Below are 21,813 nucleotides of genomic sequence, written 5' to 3' on the forward strand. Positions count from 1 at the left end.
AAATACTTAAGGTAGCAGTTAAATCACATGTTGTGCATGAAAAATGTGTAATTTGGCTCGCATAGACGTCTTTCACAATCGTAACATAAATGCGTGTTTAATAACTTATACATTATTAAACATCTTCAAAAGCTGAAAATTATAAGCTAACTTTTGCTAATTCATCTGAGCCCCGGAGAGAATCACAGTCCGTGTTAAATGCAGACGGTGAAGTTTCTGTCGTGTAATAACAGCAGCACTAGCGAGGTTCATTTCGTAAATAGCTCCCAAATCCATGTCTTAATAGAAGGGTGAGAAGGGATTCACATGGACAACATGCTGAATTAAGCTCCGGAGAGAGGCCCCAACCCTGATGGAATTCACATTTCTGCCTCTCACAACTGTGCAGTCATGGTCTCAATTTTTCCTTTTTTTTTTTTACTTTCTCGGCGAAAAAAAATACTTGTTAATCTACATTGACACGAAATTAGTGATGTTATCAGGTGATGATTGTGTTTTTATTGGAGACCACATATCCAATAATCATCTCCGATGTTAAATGTGGATTGGGTCCAGTCACAGAATCAGGTAAGAATTTCTCTAATCATGTTTTCTCGAGAATATTGACTTTCGGATTCCTCCTTCTGCGCTCCTCCCTATTTTTCTGTCCTTCGGATTGAATCAGAGAATCAAGGGACCGAAAAAGAGGAGTGCATGAGAAAATGGTTGTGTGAAAATCGCTATCCGTCAATTACTTACATGGAAAGCTCAGTGTCTATCCACTTTTTTTAAGTACATCGATATTTTTACACTAGGAAGAGGGGGAGTTTGGGTAAGTCACACAATGGGCGATCTAATTTGATATCGAATTCACTATTCATGAGATTCGAACCTAAAACCTCTCACTTCCAAGTTAAAAAGAGTATCACCAGATCATAGTACAAAATTATGTGTTTATCCATTTATTGTGTTTGAAAGCAGCATTAGAAGATTAGGGCGGAGTGGGAACTTTGTTCAGGTCTACCTCCAAGGAACCACCAACGGAGCTCGGATCAAGACATAACAGGTACCGAACAAAACCCGAAATTTCGGATACAAGTTCGAGCGATATTCTAATTCAATTTTTCACTGTTTTGAGTAACATATTGTTCCGACATTTCTCCTACCAAGGTTTGCTAAGGCTACGTCCGACGGGTCAGGTTGGAGCACATATTTTCCTTTCTGTTAAGAACCCCATAATTATCGATCAAAACTGCTGCTGCAGCAGAGGTGCCTGCAAGGAACTGGTAAAACCAATCACACTGCCTGCCGCTTGCACCGGAATATTTTTGAAATCGATGTACCTTAGACCGGCTTACAAGGACAGAACTTGACTTCGAACTGCACCAATGCCCACGGCATTGCCTTCGGAGTAGTTCAACCAGAACCATGTCTCCAAATTCGATCTCATTGTTTACCTGATACAGCTCGTATCAGAATTCAATCACTTTAATCTAACCGATAATCTCATTGCAACTTCATCAACAGTTCATTTTTTCAGAACTCCAGCATTATACAGAATCGGAGATTTCGATGGACAAAAAGTTGTATAACTTAGCATTTTACAGAGTCTCTGATATCACACAACCTAATGTACAACAACACTATGCCATTAGAATACAAGACCGGATACATTAATGTGAGATTCATCGAGTCGGACCAGTAGCTGGTTCGAACATTCTCAAGAGCCTAACCGCTGAATCGCCATTTCCTTGAGTGAAGTCGCTAATCTCCGAAACACCTTCAGATTGTGGCCTACTTTATCCTGAGAAGAGAAGAAAGGGGCAAAAAATGAAAAATCTTACATTTAGCAACTGAGAATGATCAGGCTAGCAACTGCAGTATAAAACTAAGGCGTACCTCGCTTAGTAACTCAAGTCGTTCTAAAGTGCGAATTAGATTTCCACACACGGAAGCCATGTCTTGTGCCTGTTCAGACTTGGCACCGTACGTGATTGTCTTCAATGATCCCTTGGCATTGGATAACAATGAGCTGTTAAGAAAAGAAGGTCAATACCAACATCTTGGATAAACAAACCAAATAGCCACGATCCACTGGTAACATACAGGGTTATGTAACTGATACGATCTCTTATGAGCCTCAACAAACAAAGACAACCAACCCTTCAAAAGAAAGAAACGAACAATAAGGTCCATACCTATCCTGGAAATGGATAAGGAAAACGTTCAGCACATGTTCCACGAGCGGAAGTACAATAGTTATTAACTGATCCCTTATACCAACAACCTGGCACATTTCCACCATCGCAATATACCTCCTATAAAACAAGAGAATCCAGAAGACAATTATATGCTCCATGAACCGGGAATAATACGTGTCAACGAACTGATGCCGATGGAATCATGGAAATGCAGTCTTGAGCAAGTCAATTGAACAAAGACCACTTCACTTCTTAGTTGAGCATAATGGTGAAACTCAATTACCTTTTCTGGATATTGTCTGATGGCGAAACAAAAACTTGCCGGGCAAATATATTAATAACTTCATCCACCTCCTGTCTCGATAATTCATTTATGTCTCGAATCTGCATATTATATACAATAGGAAATATCAAATCGGTATTAAAAAATTTATGAAGCAACGCAAGGGAAAATGTTGTTTCAATCCAATTTTACCTTATTGAGTAGTAAGGACTTTTCCTCAGCGGCTCTTTCAAGAGCAGTTGTGACAGAAGTGAGAAAAGAACCCAGCAAACTCAATGTGGGAAGTTGAAGTCCCACAGCAGCATTGTAATCTAGGGGAACGTCTGAGATCTGTAGTAAAGTAGTTCGTTAGTGGAAGAATCAGCAGATATATCAACCAAACATAACTTGAGCAGGTCAAAAATAAAAAATGTACCTGCAGTCTAAGGGATTTCTTTGTGACCAGAAAATATAGATAAGAGCTTAGGCTGAAGCATAATTGAAACGAGTTAAGCTCTGTCTTCCTCTGATTCTGCTCATTCGCCATCAAACAAGGGGGAAAAGAAAACAGAAATATCAAAAACTAAGTTACAAGATTGTAACAGTCGATATGTCAATTTTAGGCTAGGCATAAAAAGAAACTGTCCAAACCTCAACACGTTGAATTGATCGAGTAGTACTGAGAGACTCCCAGTCACGAGAGAAAAGAGCATGCATCAAACCAAAAAGCCCTTGAACAAAGCCACATTCATCACGCTCTTCGTATGGCCAAACCTACAAAGGGGGAAAAGTTGAAGTGCATTGCATCTATTAAATATACATGTAGAAAATGACAGCTTGTAGAACAATATTAACGAAAAAGTAGACAGGAAATTAAAAAACAGCATTGCAGCTTATACTACGATATATGTCGAAAATGGAAAAATGAATTTTAGGGATCCAGTTGGATACCCCAAAAAAATGGATGATCCAATCCTTCTCAGTCATGTTGCAAGACTCAACTGTTCAAAGACCATTTATTGAGACATATTATTGGAGGCTCAAAGCATGCTTAAAGTTGACCCAGATTGTTGAATGTATTTCATGCAATCGAAAATAGACTATAGAAGAATTCTTACCTTGCTAAGGATACCAACAACCAGATTTATCTGCTCCATCACCAGTTCATCAGCTTCAGAAATGTCTTCCCGAAGAACATGATCAAAAAGTGATCTATGCCCTTTGACAAAATCTAGTACTTCACGAACAATTTTATTCTTCACCTGTTATATAAATCCAAACATAAACGACATTTTCTGAAATGCATTAAAAAGGACACTGAAGAAATAACAACCTAATAGTGACAATTTCCATCACAATTGCAAGGTAGTTTAGCAGGTAAAATTATCTCTAGTAGATGAAGCCTACCATGATAAAACCACGCTTTTTGGACAACAGAACCAGAAATTTTCAAAAGCTTCTTACTAAGAACAGAAAAATCAATGAATGAAAGGAAGGCTAACCTCAAAAAATTCAGAAGTATCAACCAACGACAACAGAGAAAACACTAATCTCAGAATAGGAGTTATAATCATCCTTTGCTTCTTGATATCCACTGGAACATCTCTTTGATGTTTTGTGTCAACCCATCTCAAGCTTCCCTGCATTAATATGGAATTGAGCAATGAGATGGAAGAAATTGTCTGTGTAAGCACACAAGCAGTTTGTGTTTCTTATATAAATGAAGCATATAAGCAGCACTTACGAGAAAGTTGACTGCCTTGCATGAAGCAATATGCTCCAAAGCACCCATGGAAAAGAGAACCTGAGCTCCAGATTTCCCGTACTTGTGACTTATTCTCAGTAGTAAAGCAAGTTCAGCCTCAAGAGTGTATGCTCGCTGCAATGGTTCTAGAGAACGTCCACCATCCTAGTGCAAAGTTTTAGCAAATTATGTGAGATCGTATATGCAAAGTTAAAAAGTAAAAACTGGCAACATGGAAGTGCCCAGCAAAAATACTTAAAAAGAGATAGTATGAAAGACCCGAACATTGACATCATAGAAGAAAAAACAATAATTACACCAAAATTCAAATCAAAACAAACTCATATATACAATAAAGATCGGCAAGTAAAAGAATATTGGGATGGGCAAATATGTCACTTCCTAAAAGGATTTCATACTGGCAAAGTTTCTTTCCTATCACATTTTAAGTTTATTTATTTTCTCAAGTGTCAATATGTGTTGGGTAAGACTCGTAATGGTGCTCATGGTAACAGTATCTCCAAAGTGGGATTGCCCAAAAATTTATGCTTAATTAAAAAATAAGGTCAGATCAGTAGAATGGTAAAGTAAGTTCATGAAAAGCCTCTTCCCATAAAAACACTATGAACAAGGAAAAATATTCTAACAAATTTGAAAACAGGAGATCTTTCAATTAGCTGATTTAAACCTGCCAAATAAAATACAATAAAAAAAAACCCTAATATTGAACTTTATGATTGACTAAACAACAACCTGATGAGATAAATTGCTGATGCTCGTTAAGCAAGATCTTAAGAAACCCCTGCTTTGAAGTTGGCTTAAGAAATATCTTTCATGATCTACACAAATCAATGCATCCAAAACATAGAGTGCCATTTGCTTTCCAAGTTCACTGCCTTGAGTAGCATCCTTTACTACCTGAACATTCATAGTTAAAAAGAAAAATATGTCAAAGATAAAAAGACAGGAAAAATGGTATTTGCAAAATCAGCATCAATTTAAAAGTGCCTGCATGTCTGTGTGAAGCGCATGCACTCAAAACTATGGTGCAGTTAAATAATCCGTTGCTCAAATAGATGTAGCAGATATGCATGAACTATCTTCACCTATCATTTAGATACTGCAGAACCTTTCTACAAGCAAAGACATCTTTTACAGAATTCTTCATTTTTAAATTATATATTTGGTCATGCATCCTAAATTTATCAGGCTAGATATTCTATTAGATACCAAACAATCCGCCAAGAATAAACACTTACCAAATCTAAAATAGACTGAGCTTCTTTCCTTAATATAGAGAAATTGGCACGAGCAAGTTCTGCCTGTTCTCGGTTGATCTGAGAAAATAACATATGTAGTATCACCTTTGTTAAAGCTATCCTTTCCACATGAAATTTAGTGCAAAACAAAGACTTTGCCTTGCAATCATAGAAACTACACACCTTCTGGAGATCCATATCATCACCATCTTGCTCAAGCAGCAAGAATTGGAGAACAGTTGACGGGACATCTGGATCAAGCATATGTTGACAATACTGAAAATAGCTAAGAAGCAAAGCATATAGCCTGAAAACAATGATTAATGAAGGTCAGATGCTGAGTGAAAGAGTTTACAAGGATGGAGCAGAAAACCAATATCCTGACCAAGAACATACCGTCTCCTTAAGGCTTCTGATGATTCTTGTCTTAGAATTGCCAGCATAAGCTTAAACAGGATTGAGTGACAAGCTCCATTTGGTAATTGTTTTGCCATGATAATATCAAGGCATGCCAAACTATCAGAACTAAGACCACCAGGGAATAAAAATCTTTCATCTCTTAACTTTGCCATGCATGTCAGAGCAACCTAAGGAATTTTCCATTTTTTAGTCAGAGACAAAGACCGATAACTTTCAACTGCAGCGCAAAATTGTAAGACCAGAAAAATAAATCATTCATACCTGGCACAGCATAAATGCCATCTTCAATGAACAGTCTGGAGAAGCAGAAGCAGTCAGAGCAGCATCAAGAACCCTGTCAATGACGAGACAATAAGTAAAGAGAATGTAGAAAATGATGAAATAGAAGACTATAATAATGGACATACTGATATAGAACTTCAGAGCGATTTCCAAGTGATGATATTCTTCTGGATGCAGATATCTATTCAGAGAAGAAAATGACAAATGTTGGTCAATGTAATTATGACAAAATTAGTACTTTAAGGTTAAAACCTAATGGAAGACTTCTCAATTTTGTGAACTATGAAAGAAAAGAACAGACCTCAACAACATGCGACCAGCCAGTTAACATATGAAGTTGGGCTGCTTGCTCCTCAAGGTTCTTATTGTGCTTCCAACCCCATCTCAACAACTGTTGAATTGTTTCTTTTACATTGTTCAGCTCTAGGTCACTGCCAATGGTACTCAACTGAGGATAAACAGAATTGAATTTCTGACCAAAGGAACAATATAAATCAGCAACTGGGTTAACTGTTTTTAATTCATGGAACAAAAAAATTGCACTCATTGTATAAATCCACTTTCTGGAACTTAATTAAGCAACCTGCCAAAGTTTGTCACGGAATGAAGCAAGATCTATCAATCGATCACCACGCTCAGAGTAATAATGGACACCACCCTTCCCAGAAGTTGTAGGATTACTAAGTATGTCATCCACCTAAGATACATATTTGATCAAATGCAGCACAAGCGAACAAAATAAGATATAAGGATCAAACTATCACTAGCAAATTAACTTATAAATATGCTCAAATATACAATCAATTATGGAACAGAATATTACCAACAGTTCATATTTTGTATTAGAAACAACCGGAGAGAGCTTCATCGTGGTATCTGGGGATCTAAATTGGACTACTTCAAGCAACTCCAACACCTGAATAAGATCCCAGAAATGAATTAATTATCTGAGGAACCAGGGAAGAGAAACTAAGTTTAATCTGACAGCTATAATTGAATTGGACAAAGAAATTCCAGGAAAATTAAAAATTAAAATATTAAAAACCACAGTTATAAAGTATTAAAGACTCATCACGAACATCCTCAATCCTTATTGTTTAAAGTATGAAGACCATTCAAAGATTAAGTCTTTGATAATGGCATGAGATTAAATCACACATGCACAACTAAGCAATTATCAATACCTTACTCTTACTAACAGTGAGGGCTACAGCATTTTCCATGCCATCTTCAAGGGAAAATGAATGAGAATCAATTCCAGTTTCAACATTTTCCTGCCCAAAAAGATGCGCAAGGATGCTAAGGCATGTCTCCCGGTGAGTAGGGATATTGACATCACCAACATGCAATTCAATGGCTAATAGTCTCAACAGCCAAGCTCTCTGTGAACAATAAGGTAGAAGCGACAGTAGGTATTAGATATGCAAACAATAAGAATCATATATAATTTAGGGAATGGAAAGCAAGCATCACATATAGATATTAATGAACTGCAAAAATACACCACCTATGGATGTCAATATATTTTCTTATAACGATGTATGAGTCATGACTAAGCTTCAAGACTCAAGAAGGGCAGCCTTGACTCAAAGCTGTTGATGCACTAGGATGCAGAATGAATGTGATGAACAAATTAATTTGGAAGACAACTAAAGTAGATAGATTATGACATCTCACTAAGGTATCATCCATCATGACAGGAAAATATCTATGTTAAAAAAAAAAAGAAAAAAAGGCAATGTACTGTACAAAATTATTTCAATATTTCAGTAACTAAACTACTACGGTTTTTTCATTATTCTACAAATGAAAGGAAAACAAATAGTAGTATTCAAAGCAATTATGGCATCTTAGGATAGTCATCTGTATGTGCTAAGTAGTAGAACAGCCTCATCCTTTACATACCCATTCTTGCTTCCACCAATACTTTTTTTATCCACAAAAAACTAATTAGGCAATCTACAAAAAAGTGATAGACAAATCACCACATCCAAATAATTACAGAAGAAACCTGATGAAGGGAACTGATGCGAAGCGCCTGGTTGTTATTTCGTTTAGGAAGTGGAGCAACCCCAATCGTATCCAGGTGCTGTTGTGTTAAACGTAAATGAATTTTAGATGCATGTAAAAAGAAGACTGAACAAAAATTAGAATAAGACACAACTATCATCAACTTTTTAAAGTATTATTCAAGAGCTTCAAATGTTACCTTTATGAAAAACTGATACTTTTTACTACTCAACAGATCCATAGTAGGACCACCTGTTAGAGGATCTAGGCACAACTCATAAAGGAGCTGCAAAGAAAACAGTCAAGAAACTCTCATGAGAAAAATTCGAACAAGCCACTAATGCAGGATCCGAAAGAGAACAGAGAGAAGGAAAGAGATCCCTGCAGAGGTAGAGATTGTTTGATCTAACCTTGAAACCGAATTCATGAAGCAACACATTCACATCAGGCTTTGAAAGCTTCTCCAAGATTTCAAGAATAACCTTCAAGCAACTGCAAATAACATTATAGAGCACAATTCACTGGAGAGTAATTGGATTGCATATATATGAAACCATTAGGGCATCTTTAAAGCAACTAAACCTGTAATGAAATTTTGGCTGTAAAACAGTCCGTTCAATAGGCCTGTCAAGATCAAACTTGAGTAGTAAATGGGTGATATTGGGAGCCGGCCTACTGATATTGTCCACTAGAAGCTGTAAAAATGTAAATGATAATTATGGACATTGTAGAATAATAATAGTTAATGGACAGGAAGAAATAATGGAAACGGCAGTGCTAACCTGCAATATCAGTACACCCGGATCCTCACTTGTGTTCTCTATGATCTGACATGCTTCTGACCGTAATTCTAGGCAAGCTGCATAATCCTCAATCAAACTGCTTGCAGCATTGGATTTTAGCAGTAACTGTACTAGCCCAACCATGCGAGAACTGTGTCCCAAAATATTGATACAAAGATGTCATTTGTGCTTCCATCAGATGCTTATTAGATATTTTGTCACAAAAATATGATATACGTGCATGTGTGTGCGAAGTTCGAAAAAGGTTCGAAGCTTAAAGCTCTGGGCCATATCAGACCCCATCAGATCAGATCAAAGATGATGAACCTAAACACAGAATGAAAGAGAGGAGTTACCTTAATATACTCATGATTTTGATAGAGCACTGCTGAATTTGAGGTTGAAAATCGTATCTGACATATTCCAATAAGGCTAAAATTTGATTATGATCTTGAGAGAGTATAACATCCAGAGGCTGCAGGAAAAAAAAAAGACAATAATAATAATGAGAATGAAATCCTTGAAAGAATTATGCATGTATTGCACACAACCAAGAAAATTAACAAAAACCAAAGAAAGACAATGTCTGCCAAAGTCTATTTAAAAATAAGCCAATACAACGGGTACCAAAAATAAACCTGGTAAAGAGGACGCCAAAAATCAGAAAGAAGCAAATCCTTCTCCAAGACGAGGATTATAATTTCCAAAGAGAGTTGCACAGCTTTCTCTAAAAGTTGCCCATACACTTCATTTGTCCGTTCAGTTATGATGGCATTGACACCAGGCAAAAGAATGCCCATAATGTTCCGGAAGACAGTTTTGCCACTCATGAAGTCCTGTAAAAAAGATTGTCGTTAGAGTAAGAATGAACCTGATAGCATCTTTGTACATTAGATCAACATCAAGAGCAAATCCTTATGCAACCCAGATGGCAAAGTCATATACAAGAAATATCCAAAATCATACTAATTAAAGTGACAAGAGGTCGCACTTGGTGCGATGGCAAGTGCCTTCGCCCATGAGCGGTAGGTCTCGGGTTCGAGACTTGGGAGCAGCCTCTCCATAAAATGGGGGTAAGGCTAGCCGACATTCACCTCTCCCAGACCCTGCGTAAAACGGGAGCCTTGTGCACTGGGTACGACCTTTATACTAATTAAAGTGACAATTTCAATCACACTAATAGAAGGAACATATGTATGTACATATGACTGATTGAATACCACACCAAGTAAAAATAAAAGAAGGAATTAATTATGAAGAATGAAACACTACCATTATTAACAGGCTTGCTTTAATATCATAAAGATACAACTAAGATATTTCACGCTGACTCAGGCAAACTAAGTAGACACAATCACAACTCCAGAAAGGTGTAGGCAAAAGCACTAAACACCTTTGAGGTTCTAGATAAAGTGATAAACGCAACACAATTATTAGCATTTAATGTCCACAAGCTGGATTTGAAATTACATGAATAAACAGAATGGAGAAGAACCAACTTTTAGCAACTCTAATATGGGTAGCTGCATCTGGAGTGGAGATGGTTGTGTTACTGTTGAAAGCTGAGAATGATCAGTGACACCATCAATGTCCTCCTCATTGATGTCATACAGACTCAATATCCTGCATGTTAAATCACATGAAGATCCAAAATTCTCAATATTCAAAATCTAAGACTAAACCACACGAAGTTAACAATTATACCAATCAGATAGATCAGGTTCAAGCAAAAAAAATCGAGAAAATACAGGAAACAGTGGAGGTGGTGGCAAGTAATCATGCAGATAAGATGAAATAAAACCCTGAAATGCTTCTAACATGGAAGGTAGGATTAACTCACATATGAAAATGCTGAAGACAAGCAACAACCAACTGCCATTTCTCACAAGGATCTGCATAGGCTCTTTGAGGGAACGGCCTAAAAACATGATCGTAGATGAACCTAAAAATGCCAATGAATCTACCAAACAAGAAAAACCTCTCGTCACTAGTGTGAGCATTCCAGAGAAAGTGTCAAAATTAAATGTCAGATAAATCACAAACCAACCTACGCCCTCTATCGCTTAGATCTCTTTCTTCAGAAATAAGAGCATTTAGCAGCTTAAGGAAAGATATTGTTGAAGGATATTGTTCTCTCCTTGCTTCTACTTCATTCAACTCAAATTGCATATCATATACCTGTAAAAGACATGATAGTTTTAACATATAAAATATATATTGGACCCAATTTTCCCCATACTAACCACTATACCCAAACAACTACTAAAAGGATGTATCCCATGGTTGCCAAACCATAAGAAAGTAACCCTTTAATGTCCCTAAAATAAAACAATCCTATTTTGCCTCAGACCATCTTAAGACCCATAACTTGTCTATGCATTAATGAGAAGAAAATATATCATAGATTGACCATACAGGGTTAAGAAAATAATTATAAAGAGTGGTGTGTATTACTTATTCAACACCTAATTATTCCCTACTAGAATAAAATACAGATACCACCCTAAACCAACCTGTGCTGCCATGGGCTGTGCACTCTTCCCAACATGAGACCCAACAACCACAGGTAGATCATACTGCTCAAGATAACTCCAAACTGTATCTTTTAGGCTCGGGGAGACATGAACAAAAGTTGTGATTGCATTACGTAAAGCACCCTGCAAAGTTAGCAGCATGCTTTATCAACAACAAGAAATTCACTTGAAGCTTCCAACCATCACTAAAGAAACCACAAAAGTTATACTAGGATTGTTCAATGAAGCAGCATTAAATATAGTGATCAACCTTCACATAAGGAGGCACATTTTCATAACCAAGTAGCTTGAATAAAGGCTCAATATCAGGAAACCAATTGTTTCTTTCAAGGGGATTTCCGTTTTCCACAACCTGCAGCACAATCCAAAGAAACACAAGGTTATTCCTACCAACACACCATAATGAGACTGTCTTTTAGCATTTGCACAATGGATTATATAATGAATCATCAACTTCACTTCTTTTTTGTTCTAATAAGCACTCTAGTTTAATAATTTGTAAACTGTTGAAAGACTAATTTAAATAGGCATAGGGAAAGGAAAGATAATATCAAATAAAAAAAATACTTTAAGTAGACCAAAGAGAAGGAGGGACGTAAAGTTGCTCATCAGCAAAGAGATGATTATATTATGAACATCAAATGGTATTATGAATGTCAAATGGTAGCGCCAATGACACAAAGAGATGACTATGCTACACCACTGGTAAATAAGAACAAAAGAAATCAATTGGGTGAATATAGCGGATAAAAACCTTTTGAAGGACATTCAAATAAGCAACAAGTGCTTTTGCATCCCCCTCTGGGAATTCCGGTAGCAAGGCACCCGCAGTTTGAAGAGATTGTTTAAATTTCTCATCATAAATTGATAAGCAGTCAAACAAAGTGCTCCACCCAACGGAGCGGAACACTTTACCCTGCAGTAACTCAAAAACCTTTGAGGCACCCTCTTGACTAGAAGCCTGAAAGGAAGACAAGAACACAAGAATCAGACCATAGGAAATTGCATACTAGCAACGCATGCTTCAGATATCAAAATTCTACCAACTGGAATGTGTTCTTCATACCAAGGTACTCAGCATATTCAAGAAAGCCACAAGCGTCTGAAAATTTGTATGATCCTCTCCAGCAAAATTCACAAATGTCCACAAGACATCATTGCCAGACAACAGCTCTGGTTCCTTCTGGGGAAAAATAATCACAAAGAAAGCAAATATGAGCTCCAAGTCACATAAACAAAAGCATACAGAATACAACGGAAAGATACATGATAAACAAGACAGCAAGAAACATTACTTGAATTTATTTGAATAAAACCTGTAGCAGATGAATCTTAAGGAAATTATACTACTGTACTTCTTGTATTACATAATAAGACAAGAAAATCAAGTCAATGTCATTTGAATTTTTTTTTGTAAAAAAAAAAAAAAGAATGGTTTAAAATTGATAAGGTCCTCAAAATGGAAAAAGAATGTCACATATCAAGATGGGGTTAACATGCTTAACTAACAAGTAATTTAATGGCTTAAGCTGAGTAATAGTAATTCTTCCTTCAACAATAAAATTGCTCTTTCTTATTAAGAAGAAAAAAAATTGAAACACAGATTCATCCAAGGACGAATGAAATCTCTATCAAACTGACATGACTTTGAAAAGTGTTCTGGTTCAAATTAACCTGATAAATTTCGCTCACAAACTCCAAAAGAGAGACGAAGGATAATGGGCCAGTTTCAGAGACTTGTTGAGAAGTTAAGTTACTATCATGTGATCCAGCCATGCGGTATGGACTAAGCATGCTCATAGCCCTCTCCTTTGATTCTTTTACCTGTAAGGATACTTACCAAGTTGTAAGAAAAAACTTACAAACTTACAAACGAAGGGGTGAACCACATTACAAACATACATGGGGGTGGGGAGAGAGAGAGAGAGAGAGAGAGAGAGAGAGAGACTTGGAATATATTATGACGAGAAAGAGAAGGAGGGAATAAATTCAAACTGCCTAAGTGCAGAATGTTCTGATCAGCATTACCCACTAGCAGTGTGCTACATAAGTAGTGAACTGGAGTTCATATTTTGTAATCAAATCTTTGCTGCACCAAGTGCACGAACAAAGTGTTCATTATTCACCTCCCGTGCAGAAATACACATCTCACTCATGCAATCAAGAATCCTGAATCCATATTTTCTAAGGTAGTAGCAACTAGCAAATCAGACTAGCTCATTCTCATATATCCTCCAATGCCCAATGCATATACAGATTTTAATAATCCACCTCTCATCCACAAGCTTGGTCAGTTATAAGAAATTGGATAGCACTGAAGTTGCAAACTAATTCACTTTTAAGAATAAATGAGAGACATATAGGCCAAGTTAGTCTCTCAACTGCATTATTTGATATGTTTATCGCATGTTAATATTTTATACATCAAAATTGAATTTCCAAGCTATATACCACAAAATTTCAACTGACCTTGTCCCTGGCGAGTGGGTGAGATAAGAAACAAGTGATCAGTTTGTGAAGATAAGCATTGTACATATAAATCATATCCTCATCATCATTCTGCACAAATTACAAAGCATTCCAATAACAGAAAATTTAGGAAAGTTTAGTGACCAAGACAATTGGATATTTAAGATCAAACACTTTTGACAGCGACCAATGGAAGAAATCACAAACCAACCTGATATGCTGCAGTTCGTAGAACTTGATCTATCATAAACTGGAAAACATTGTTTGAAAAAATGGCTTCTAAGCAAGACTGCAGGTAACCCATATCACTCGATGAAGCACTTGAAATAGTATCTCTTGCAGTAATAGCATCTTGTATTAACATCAAGTGTACAGCCCAAGCAAGCCTTGTGCTATTAACAAAACCCTGAACGTTTGGATCATTTCCAGCAGCGGTTACCTGAAACAGAAGGACCATCAATTTCCAAATCCTACTCGGAAAGTCATAAACACTGCGAAGAAAAACCAACCAAGCTTTGTGTCTTACTATTTCATGAAATTCATGTCGAAAAGAGGCATCACTGGACAGAACAGATGCTTTATCAGGTACTGCATTCAGAGCATCTGATACGAAAGCGATCACCAAAGAAAAAAGAAGACTAAATGTAATCTGCAAAAACATAAATGTATAAATAGTGTGATGAGGCAGCAACATCATATGTAGACACAAATGCACAAGAGGATGTATAAAATAATAAGTAGATACATGCATAAAATTTGTGCTTGTGATAAAGACAACTAGCATCAACTGTCCAGTAAATTTCAAGCCCAACCTTACAAACAGACAAGAACTAAAACTAAATCACTCAGCATGAAGAGAAGGACATGCCTGACGTTTCATGGTGTTGTTAGTGTCACTAAGTTCAGCAGCACTGTCTTTTAAAACAAAAAACATATCCTTTATATCCTTTGAACCTGCAATCAACATATCCAATAAAGATGTTACTATGAATCATGTTAAGAGATTCCAGCACTTTTAATTCACCAAAAAGATCCAGATTGACCATTTCCTCAGTAAGTGTTTAATTACGGAGGCAACACTAATAAAAAATGACTACAGTTTCAAAATAAGGTAAGACTCAGACCAAAATAAGGTCAAACTCACAAGAAACAACAGTAAGTTCTTTGCATGCATCCAACAGTACACTGTAAGTATTCAGTATGCGCAAAAACAGCACTGTGGTAAAAAAAAAAACCATAAGATGTGTTGCTTACTCATCCGCACAACCATAACAGAAAGCACAAGGCAATGTCCAAGTATGAGCCTCTCCCTAGATACCACAGCATGCCGTCCCACAAGAGCACCTCTAGAATCTAGAACATAGTGCTCAGAGTGAGGCCCACCCAGGCCAGCTGGTTCTTCTCGATTAAGTTCCTATAATCAAACCCACAAAAACTATGCTCAAAACTATATCGAACAATGCCAATCATTGTGAAATTTATACCAAAATAACACACAACCACTGTGACACGTAAGAAAAAAGTTGAGAGATGCTTCCAAACCTTTATAAGAGATATCAATCTTTGTCTTAGCCCATTATTGATAAGATTTTCCAAGTATTCCTGAATGTCAGACACGAGATCAGCTTCAAGCCCCTGATCAAGCACAACAGCCTGCAAAAGCAGTAGTATGAAATCACATTTAAGTAATGACCCAAACAATAAATAAAAGGTGTTAGGATGATAAGTAGGGATAGAAGAGTGAATACCCTAAATAGCGTATAGAGGGCAGTTAATAGATCTCTTCTTTCAGTGTACCAGAGCCCCGCTGCAAGGCGCAAAATTTCCAGTGGTTCTCTTTCCATTATGCCCCACTAGCAATAAAAAATACAATTAAACAACCAGAAAATCACGTAATACTTCCAACATGTAAACTGTGGGACAATGGACTATCATTATGAACAAAAGACAGCATAAATCTACCTCTTGATTCGCAGATATAAGCAAACGGACGCAGTCTATCTCATTGAGATGAAGGTCGTCACTCAACTTCAAAGCCTACGATCCAATTCCAACATAACATCAAAACTCATATCAAATTGAGATAACATGCAAAATGTAGCTCAAACTCCATCCATTCAACAAGGAAGAAGCTGTATACATACAATCTGAACATCTTGGTCATCAAGCGAAATTGGCGGTCCATCAGGAAGCCTGACTTCTTTTGACTGAACTTGTGCCCGGTCCGAGGGTTTCGGAGGCTACAAAATGTAGTCAATACAATTCAGCAAATACAGTAAAATCCAGGAAACCATTAAGACAACAGTACTTGAAAACGAAATAAACCCTAAGCAACAATTCCAAATTCGAAACTCTCTACGCACAACTTCAATTCAAAAATCTACCATTACAGAATTTCAAAAAGCTCTCTAGTTCAGTTAACTTTTCTTTTCCTACGTTGTGCTCAGAGAAATCAAATGGAACAGAGATGGCGGAAGCGTACCGGATAGGAGAGGAGGGACTGGAAGGAGGATAGAGAGCTGCGAATGGCGTGCATGAGCTCCACTCTCTGAGACGGGCTCGGCGGCGACGGGCCCAGCAGGGCTGATTCGATGGTGGCGAGCAGCTGCTTCGGTAGCACCATGGTTGGTTTGTCGATTGGTAATTTGGTACTCCGAGCGACTGGTGCAGAATGTCGAAACCCTAGGAGAGAATGTTCAAAAGGCGGGACATGGGCCTGCGAGGTTTTGCAGTTTGGCAATGGAGGGGGGGAGAGAGGGAGAGAGGGAGAGAGAGGGAAAACGAAGGTTTGGGTTTTTTTTTTGTAAACCTTGTATAAGCCCTAGCGGAGGTGACAGTGCGTGACTGACACCGTGAGTATTTTCATTAATTTGTGCATTTTTTTCTTAAATATTTTTTGTTCGATTTTTGCTCATTTATCGACGCTATTCTAATTCTTGGATTAAAAGTTTTAATCCATAAATAGTTTTCTTGCTTCAAATAGGTTAAAATTTTAGTTCATAATTATTAAAATTTTGATTTAGACTAATTTTAAGTAACTTTTTTGAAAATAAAAAATTATGTACACTATCCAAACTTAATTTTATAAACGTTTTAATCTAAAAATATTTAGATTTCGATAAATATTGAAAAACTACTAAACCTAACACTTGTTAACTACATAAAATTAATTAGTAAATCATAATTACTAATTGCTAAACCATAACTTTTAGCTTTATAAAATATTTTATGCGGGAATTAACGAAAATGTTCATTTGAAGTGATTTTATCCTTTATTAAGCCTCAAAACTATTTCTTGTTAATTTTTTTAAGTTGAAAAATTGAAAGAAAAAAAATGAAAACTAATAGTGGGGTCTCCCAAAGAGATTTGTAGGTGTCCAAAATCTTGGAAATGTGCTAAATTAATTTTAGGAAACATGTTGTGCGAGTAAAATGACTCTAACTTTGGCTTATAACGAATATTGTAAAAGTTCTCAACATCGATTAGAGAACTATGGGTTATAAATCACAGTTTCTGTGAAATTTTGAAATTTTTAGCTTTAGGAAATATTTGCGTCGGAGTTAAGGAAAATATTGGAAGACCTTTGGATGTGATATCGTTTATTAGGTCCTAAAACTATTTTTTATTGATTTTTAAAGTTGAAAATATGAGAGTATCTTTAAATTTAGGTTTTAAATCGTTAATTTCAATTGTTTAAATATTAATTATAATAGATTTAGCATGGGCAAATATATTTTAAAGAACATGAATACGATAGTTTGTACAGTGGCGGAGGCAATTAAGGACTACAGTAGTCCCAGGCCTACTCTCACTTAAAAAATAAGATTGGTACACCTATTTCTATTGCTTTGCAGCCCTTCTCAACAACAATTCAATCATTATCTATTTTTCATCTCATAGATACCATCCCGAAAATAAGTATATTTTTTAAATGGTCGTTTATTACAAAGAGTAGTGTTATCTGCATACATTTTTTTACCTTTAACACACTCTTGTTAATTTATGTCATTCGATATTCAATTCATTCAATCAGACGATCGCAAATTGAGAGGGTGTATGGAAAGCAAAAAGAGGTGCGTGGATAACACAACCCTCTCACAAATCAATAACATTAAATTAAAACCCATCATTCACTTTTAATTAAAATAAAATCGTCTTTCACTTATGCACGGGGAGAGTTTTTACCTTTTCTTATTGAATTTCATATTGTTGACCCTAGAAATTACAAAACCTACGTGGCGCGCAGGCCGAATATATTCTAAGCTAACTACGTCCTTCGGTGATTGCGGGGCGTGCCAACTCGTCGGCCGAGGCTCGGCCGAGGAGTAAATTTGTTGATGTTGCGTTGAGCGCGCTGCTGACTTCTGTGTCTTGCGATTGCGGCCGAGGAAGGAACAATTCTCGGCCTCTTGGGCTCTCGAGCCTGAAGACAAGGCTGCTAATTTGCGAAGTTCACGAACCGAATTCGGCTTACAATGTGCCGAATGTAATAACTGTAACACCCCACCTCGCCGAGAAGGCTAATGAGATGACCTCGACCAACAAGGATTCGAAAACCCTTCTCGACCGAGACTTGGATAGGCAGTCGACCGTTCTCGCCGCAGTGCTGTTGATGCCAACGGAAGATACTGCGAGACCGACCGACTCTACGGTGACAGAGCTATCTATGCCGACTTAAGATATCACCGGTTGCTTCCACAGTGCTGTTGATGCCAACGGAAGATGTGTCAGCGAAAAAGGAAAAGAAAAAGATCTCAAGTTGTGAGAGTTTGCGCAGGGCAATTTTGTATTGATTTTTGTGGGGCCTTGTATGTGCATTGAGCCCTGTATTTATAGGGTTGGATATCTGCTTGGCATGTGTTGTAAAGCTGCCGCCAACATCAAAGCTTCCTCATTCATAACAATCTCTTGCAAAACAAAAGATTGTTATGCTTTATCACTTACCAGCACAAATATCAATTATAAGCACGACACTACCTCGTGCTAATTAATAATAATTAATAGCATATATCTTTTGTGCTGATAAGAACTCTGACTTGAAATATGCCAAAGATATGCATGTATAGCTGACCAAGCGAGCACACGTGGAAGTCATCAATTGCCTTCCAAGTGGAGTCCATCAAAGTGTTTCCTTTGAATGCCGTGATTATCCATGCAAACCATTTGAACTATATCTCTGTTGGAAATATGATTTGTTTCGTCTGGATATAGCCAATATTAGGCTCAGATAATCCAATATATATTAAGAGATAATATTATGATAAAAATCACAATATTATACCCTAATAAAAAGGGAAAATTATCTTAATCACTTTATCATCCCACGGTCTAGAACTTTACTCATCTAACGGCCTCGACTGCACGGGCCGATAGTGTAAATTTAGGTCCAAACACATATATTTAGCCATTCTAAAACCCAAATTTATTGAATAAAGAACAAAAAGGTTTGTAATACTCTATTATTCACTATAAAACATTTGTTTCTATTATATCTCACCTCTTACTTGAGTTTTAGGGTTTGCAAAGATTTTCGTACTTCTCTCTATTCAGTTTAATAATTATTTAAATACTATAGATGACATTATGCAACTGTTTCATTGCAATTCGTCAAGAATAATTTTGATTACTATGGATATATAAAATTATCTATGCATATGTTAATTTTGACTACTTAATTATTTGGATAAATATTATGATGTTTTGCATTAGTAATTTTATAACCACTATTCGTTTTTTCTTCTTGTATACTTGTTTGAGGCCCCTCCTCACCAAAATCTTGGCTCCGCCACTGAGTTTGTAGTTATGGTAAGAGGAAAAAATAAAAAATTTGAAAAGAGGGGGATCGGTATAAAGCTAGCGACTATAAATGATTATAATTGCTAGCGCGCTAGCGGAGCTAGCGATTCTTAAAGAATTCAATCGCTAGAGTGCTAGCAATAAAATCGCTAGATTACTAGCAACTCCCTTCGACAAGGATCGGAGTGAAAGTACCGATCGTAACATTTTTTTCCCCCTCCTTTTTCTTTTTCTTTTTCCATTGAATTTCTTTTTCTTCCTGCGCTACTTTATTTAGATTCAAATACCTTTTATATTTATATCCTTATTTTCGAATTTTTTGACATGGATTATTAGAAAATTTTCACCAAAAATACATTTTGTAGAACATGAAGATGATAGTTTCGTGTTGTGGTATGGGCAAGACGAAAATTTAACAAAAATAAAACAATAAAACTTAAAATAAATAAAATTAATGGTTTAGATGTAGGGAGACGCAGTCCAAACTCACACCTAAGCCCAAACTTATGCCCACTAGAAAGTTCAAGCAGCAATAGAAGCAATGGAAGCCCTTGAGGTTTAGTGTTTAGGGGCACGTGAATAGTAACACCATGAGTTCAAGTGTTTAGGGGCGTGTTAATAATAACACCTTGAGTTCAGCGCATTTCATTGCCCAACGCACTCGAATTTTTTTCCCTTGCCATAGTACAACGGATAAATGTTTTTTTTTTTCCCTTAAACAAGGGTTACTCTGTTATAACTTATGACTTTAGTGCGAATCATATCATGGTTGATAGTGACTTATAATATGCCTACCCCAGGCAACAATGCTTTGTCTGGCCAACTATGGTTAACCATTGAGATTAAAACGAAACCATACCCCCTATTGATAACGACCTATAAATGCCCTATTTCGACACCGATGCTTCATGCAGGCAACAACGATCGACCCCTGGAATTAAAACTAAACACACCCCCTATAAATGCCTTACCCCTGACACCTATGTTTCGTACGATGAACCATGGCTGACACGTGAGATTAAAACTAAACTCTACCCCCTATAAACGCCTCACCTTGACACAATTCGTTTGTATAGGCAAACAATAGTTGACCCATGAGATTAAAACTAAACCTTATCCCATATGGATAGTGGCTTATATATGCTCCACATCGACACCATGCTTTGTGCAGGCAACAATGCGCCTGGGGCCGCATCGTTTTACGTGTGTCAGTTCGCCTCGTTTTGCATGCACCGGCCTGCCTCATTTTTCGTGCGCCTTGCCCTGCTCGTTTTGCATGCCAATTTTTTTCGTGTGTTGAGATTGCCTTGTTTTGCATGCTGCAATTTTCGTGCACTAAGCCTACTTTGTTTTATGTGTTTTCTTACTGTTGTATGAAATTGAAATGAAATAATAATTAAATGTATGAAATTGAAATATTTTAAAGATGTTGTATGAGATTGAAATTGAACCCAAACTTGAAAGGCTAAAATGTAATTTGATTTTTAAAAACTTCTATGTTTTAACAATTTAAAAATAATTTTGAAATATACTTTGACAATTTTTTTTTTTTGAACAAATGAAATTTCTACATTAAGGGGAGGGGGTGAGCGTAGCCTCACAATGGACTAATAATAATGTGGTTCAAATTCTCCTTTGACGAAAATCAAACCGAAGACCTTTTACTTACAAGTGAATACCGTGATTATTATTATTATTATTTTGAACAAACAATATAACCTACATTAAGGGGGTAGAGGAGTGGGTTAAGTCTCACAATGAGTTAGCAAGCAATGTGGTTCAAATTCACTTTTGACGATAATCGAACTTAAGATCTCCTCCTTATAGGTGAAAAATATATATATATTTTTTTAACAAACGATATTATTTACATTAAGGGGATGAGAGTGGGCTAGCAATAATATGGTTCAAATTTACCTTTGATGAGAATCAAACATAAAAAATTTCATTTATAAGTGAAAATGAATATCACTTAAACCATAGTACTAATAAGCAACCATAATTATTTGAGTCAAAGTTGTAATTGTAAACCCCCATACGTCCAGACTCCACTTGGGACCGCCCAAAGGGAAAC

The 21,813-nt window shown here is 36.6% G+C and overlaps 1 protein-coding gene across 1 annotated transcript; it reads right to left on the reverse strand.

The window, feature by feature from the left end:
* Positions 1–1,495: 1,495 nt before the first annotated feature.
* On the reverse strand, positions 1,496–16,783 carry LOC103448198 (nuclear pore complex protein NUP205). Its single transcript, XM_070805584.1, has 45 exons — positions 16,425–16,783; positions 16,087–16,182; positions 15,905–15,979; positions 15,691–15,795; positions 15,485–15,595; positions 15,197–15,356; positions 14,811–14,896; positions 14,469–14,591; positions 14,154–14,381; positions 13,943–14,032; positions 13,148–13,297; positions 12,540–12,656; positions 12,228–12,434; positions 11,724–11,825; positions 11,453–11,596; positions 10,987–11,117; positions 10,780–10,899; positions 10,439–10,562; positions 9,578–9,775; positions 9,296–9,414; positions 8,940–9,090; positions 8,740–8,852; positions 8,568–8,649; positions 8,357–8,443; positions 8,159–8,236; positions 7,332–7,529; positions 6,971–7,063; positions 6,731–6,844; positions 6,449–6,619; positions 6,273–6,328; positions 6,127–6,199; positions 5,842–6,032; positions 5,629–5,752; positions 5,446–5,523; positions 4,940–5,104; positions 4,187–4,351; positions 3,945–4,082; positions 3,561–3,704; positions 3,094–3,216; positions 2,879–2,974; positions 2,656–2,793; positions 2,464–2,564; positions 2,178–2,297; positions 1,879–2,011; positions 1,496–1,783 (listed from the first exon to the last, which is right to left on the reverse strand). The coding sequence occupies exons 1-45, from the start codon at positions 16,563–16,565 to the stop codon at positions 1,700–1,702; spliced, it is 5,643 nt and encodes a 1,880-aa protein (XP_070661685.1). The 5' UTR covers positions 16,566–16,783; the 3' UTR covers positions 1,496–1,699.
* Between the last annotated feature and the right edge of the window lie 5,030 nt (positions 16,784–21,813).

This window comes from Malus domestica, chromosome 02 (genome assembly GCF_042453785.1).
Source record: "Malus domestica chromosome 02, GDT2T_hap1".
Taxonomy (NCBI): domain Eukaryota; kingdom Viridiplantae; phylum Streptophyta; class Magnoliopsida; order Rosales; family Rosaceae; genus Malus; species Malus domestica.

What these genes read in the sequence shown, in the direction of transcription:
- LOC103448198 (XM_070805584.1), bottom strand. Translation starts at nt 16,565, where the DNA reads ATGGTGCTACCGAAGCAGCTGCTCGCCACCATCGAATCAGCCCTGCTG. An exon ending in GATTGATATCTCTTATAAAG is followed by an intron (nt 15,357 to 15,484) that starts GTTTGGAAGCAT and finishes GTTTGATTATAG; the next exon opens with GAACTTAATCGAGAAGAACC. An exon ending in CGCTCTGAAGTTCTATATCA is followed by an intron (nt 6,200 to 6,272) that starts GTATGTCCATTA and finishes CGTCATTGACAG; the next exon opens with GGTTCTTGATGCTGCTCTGA.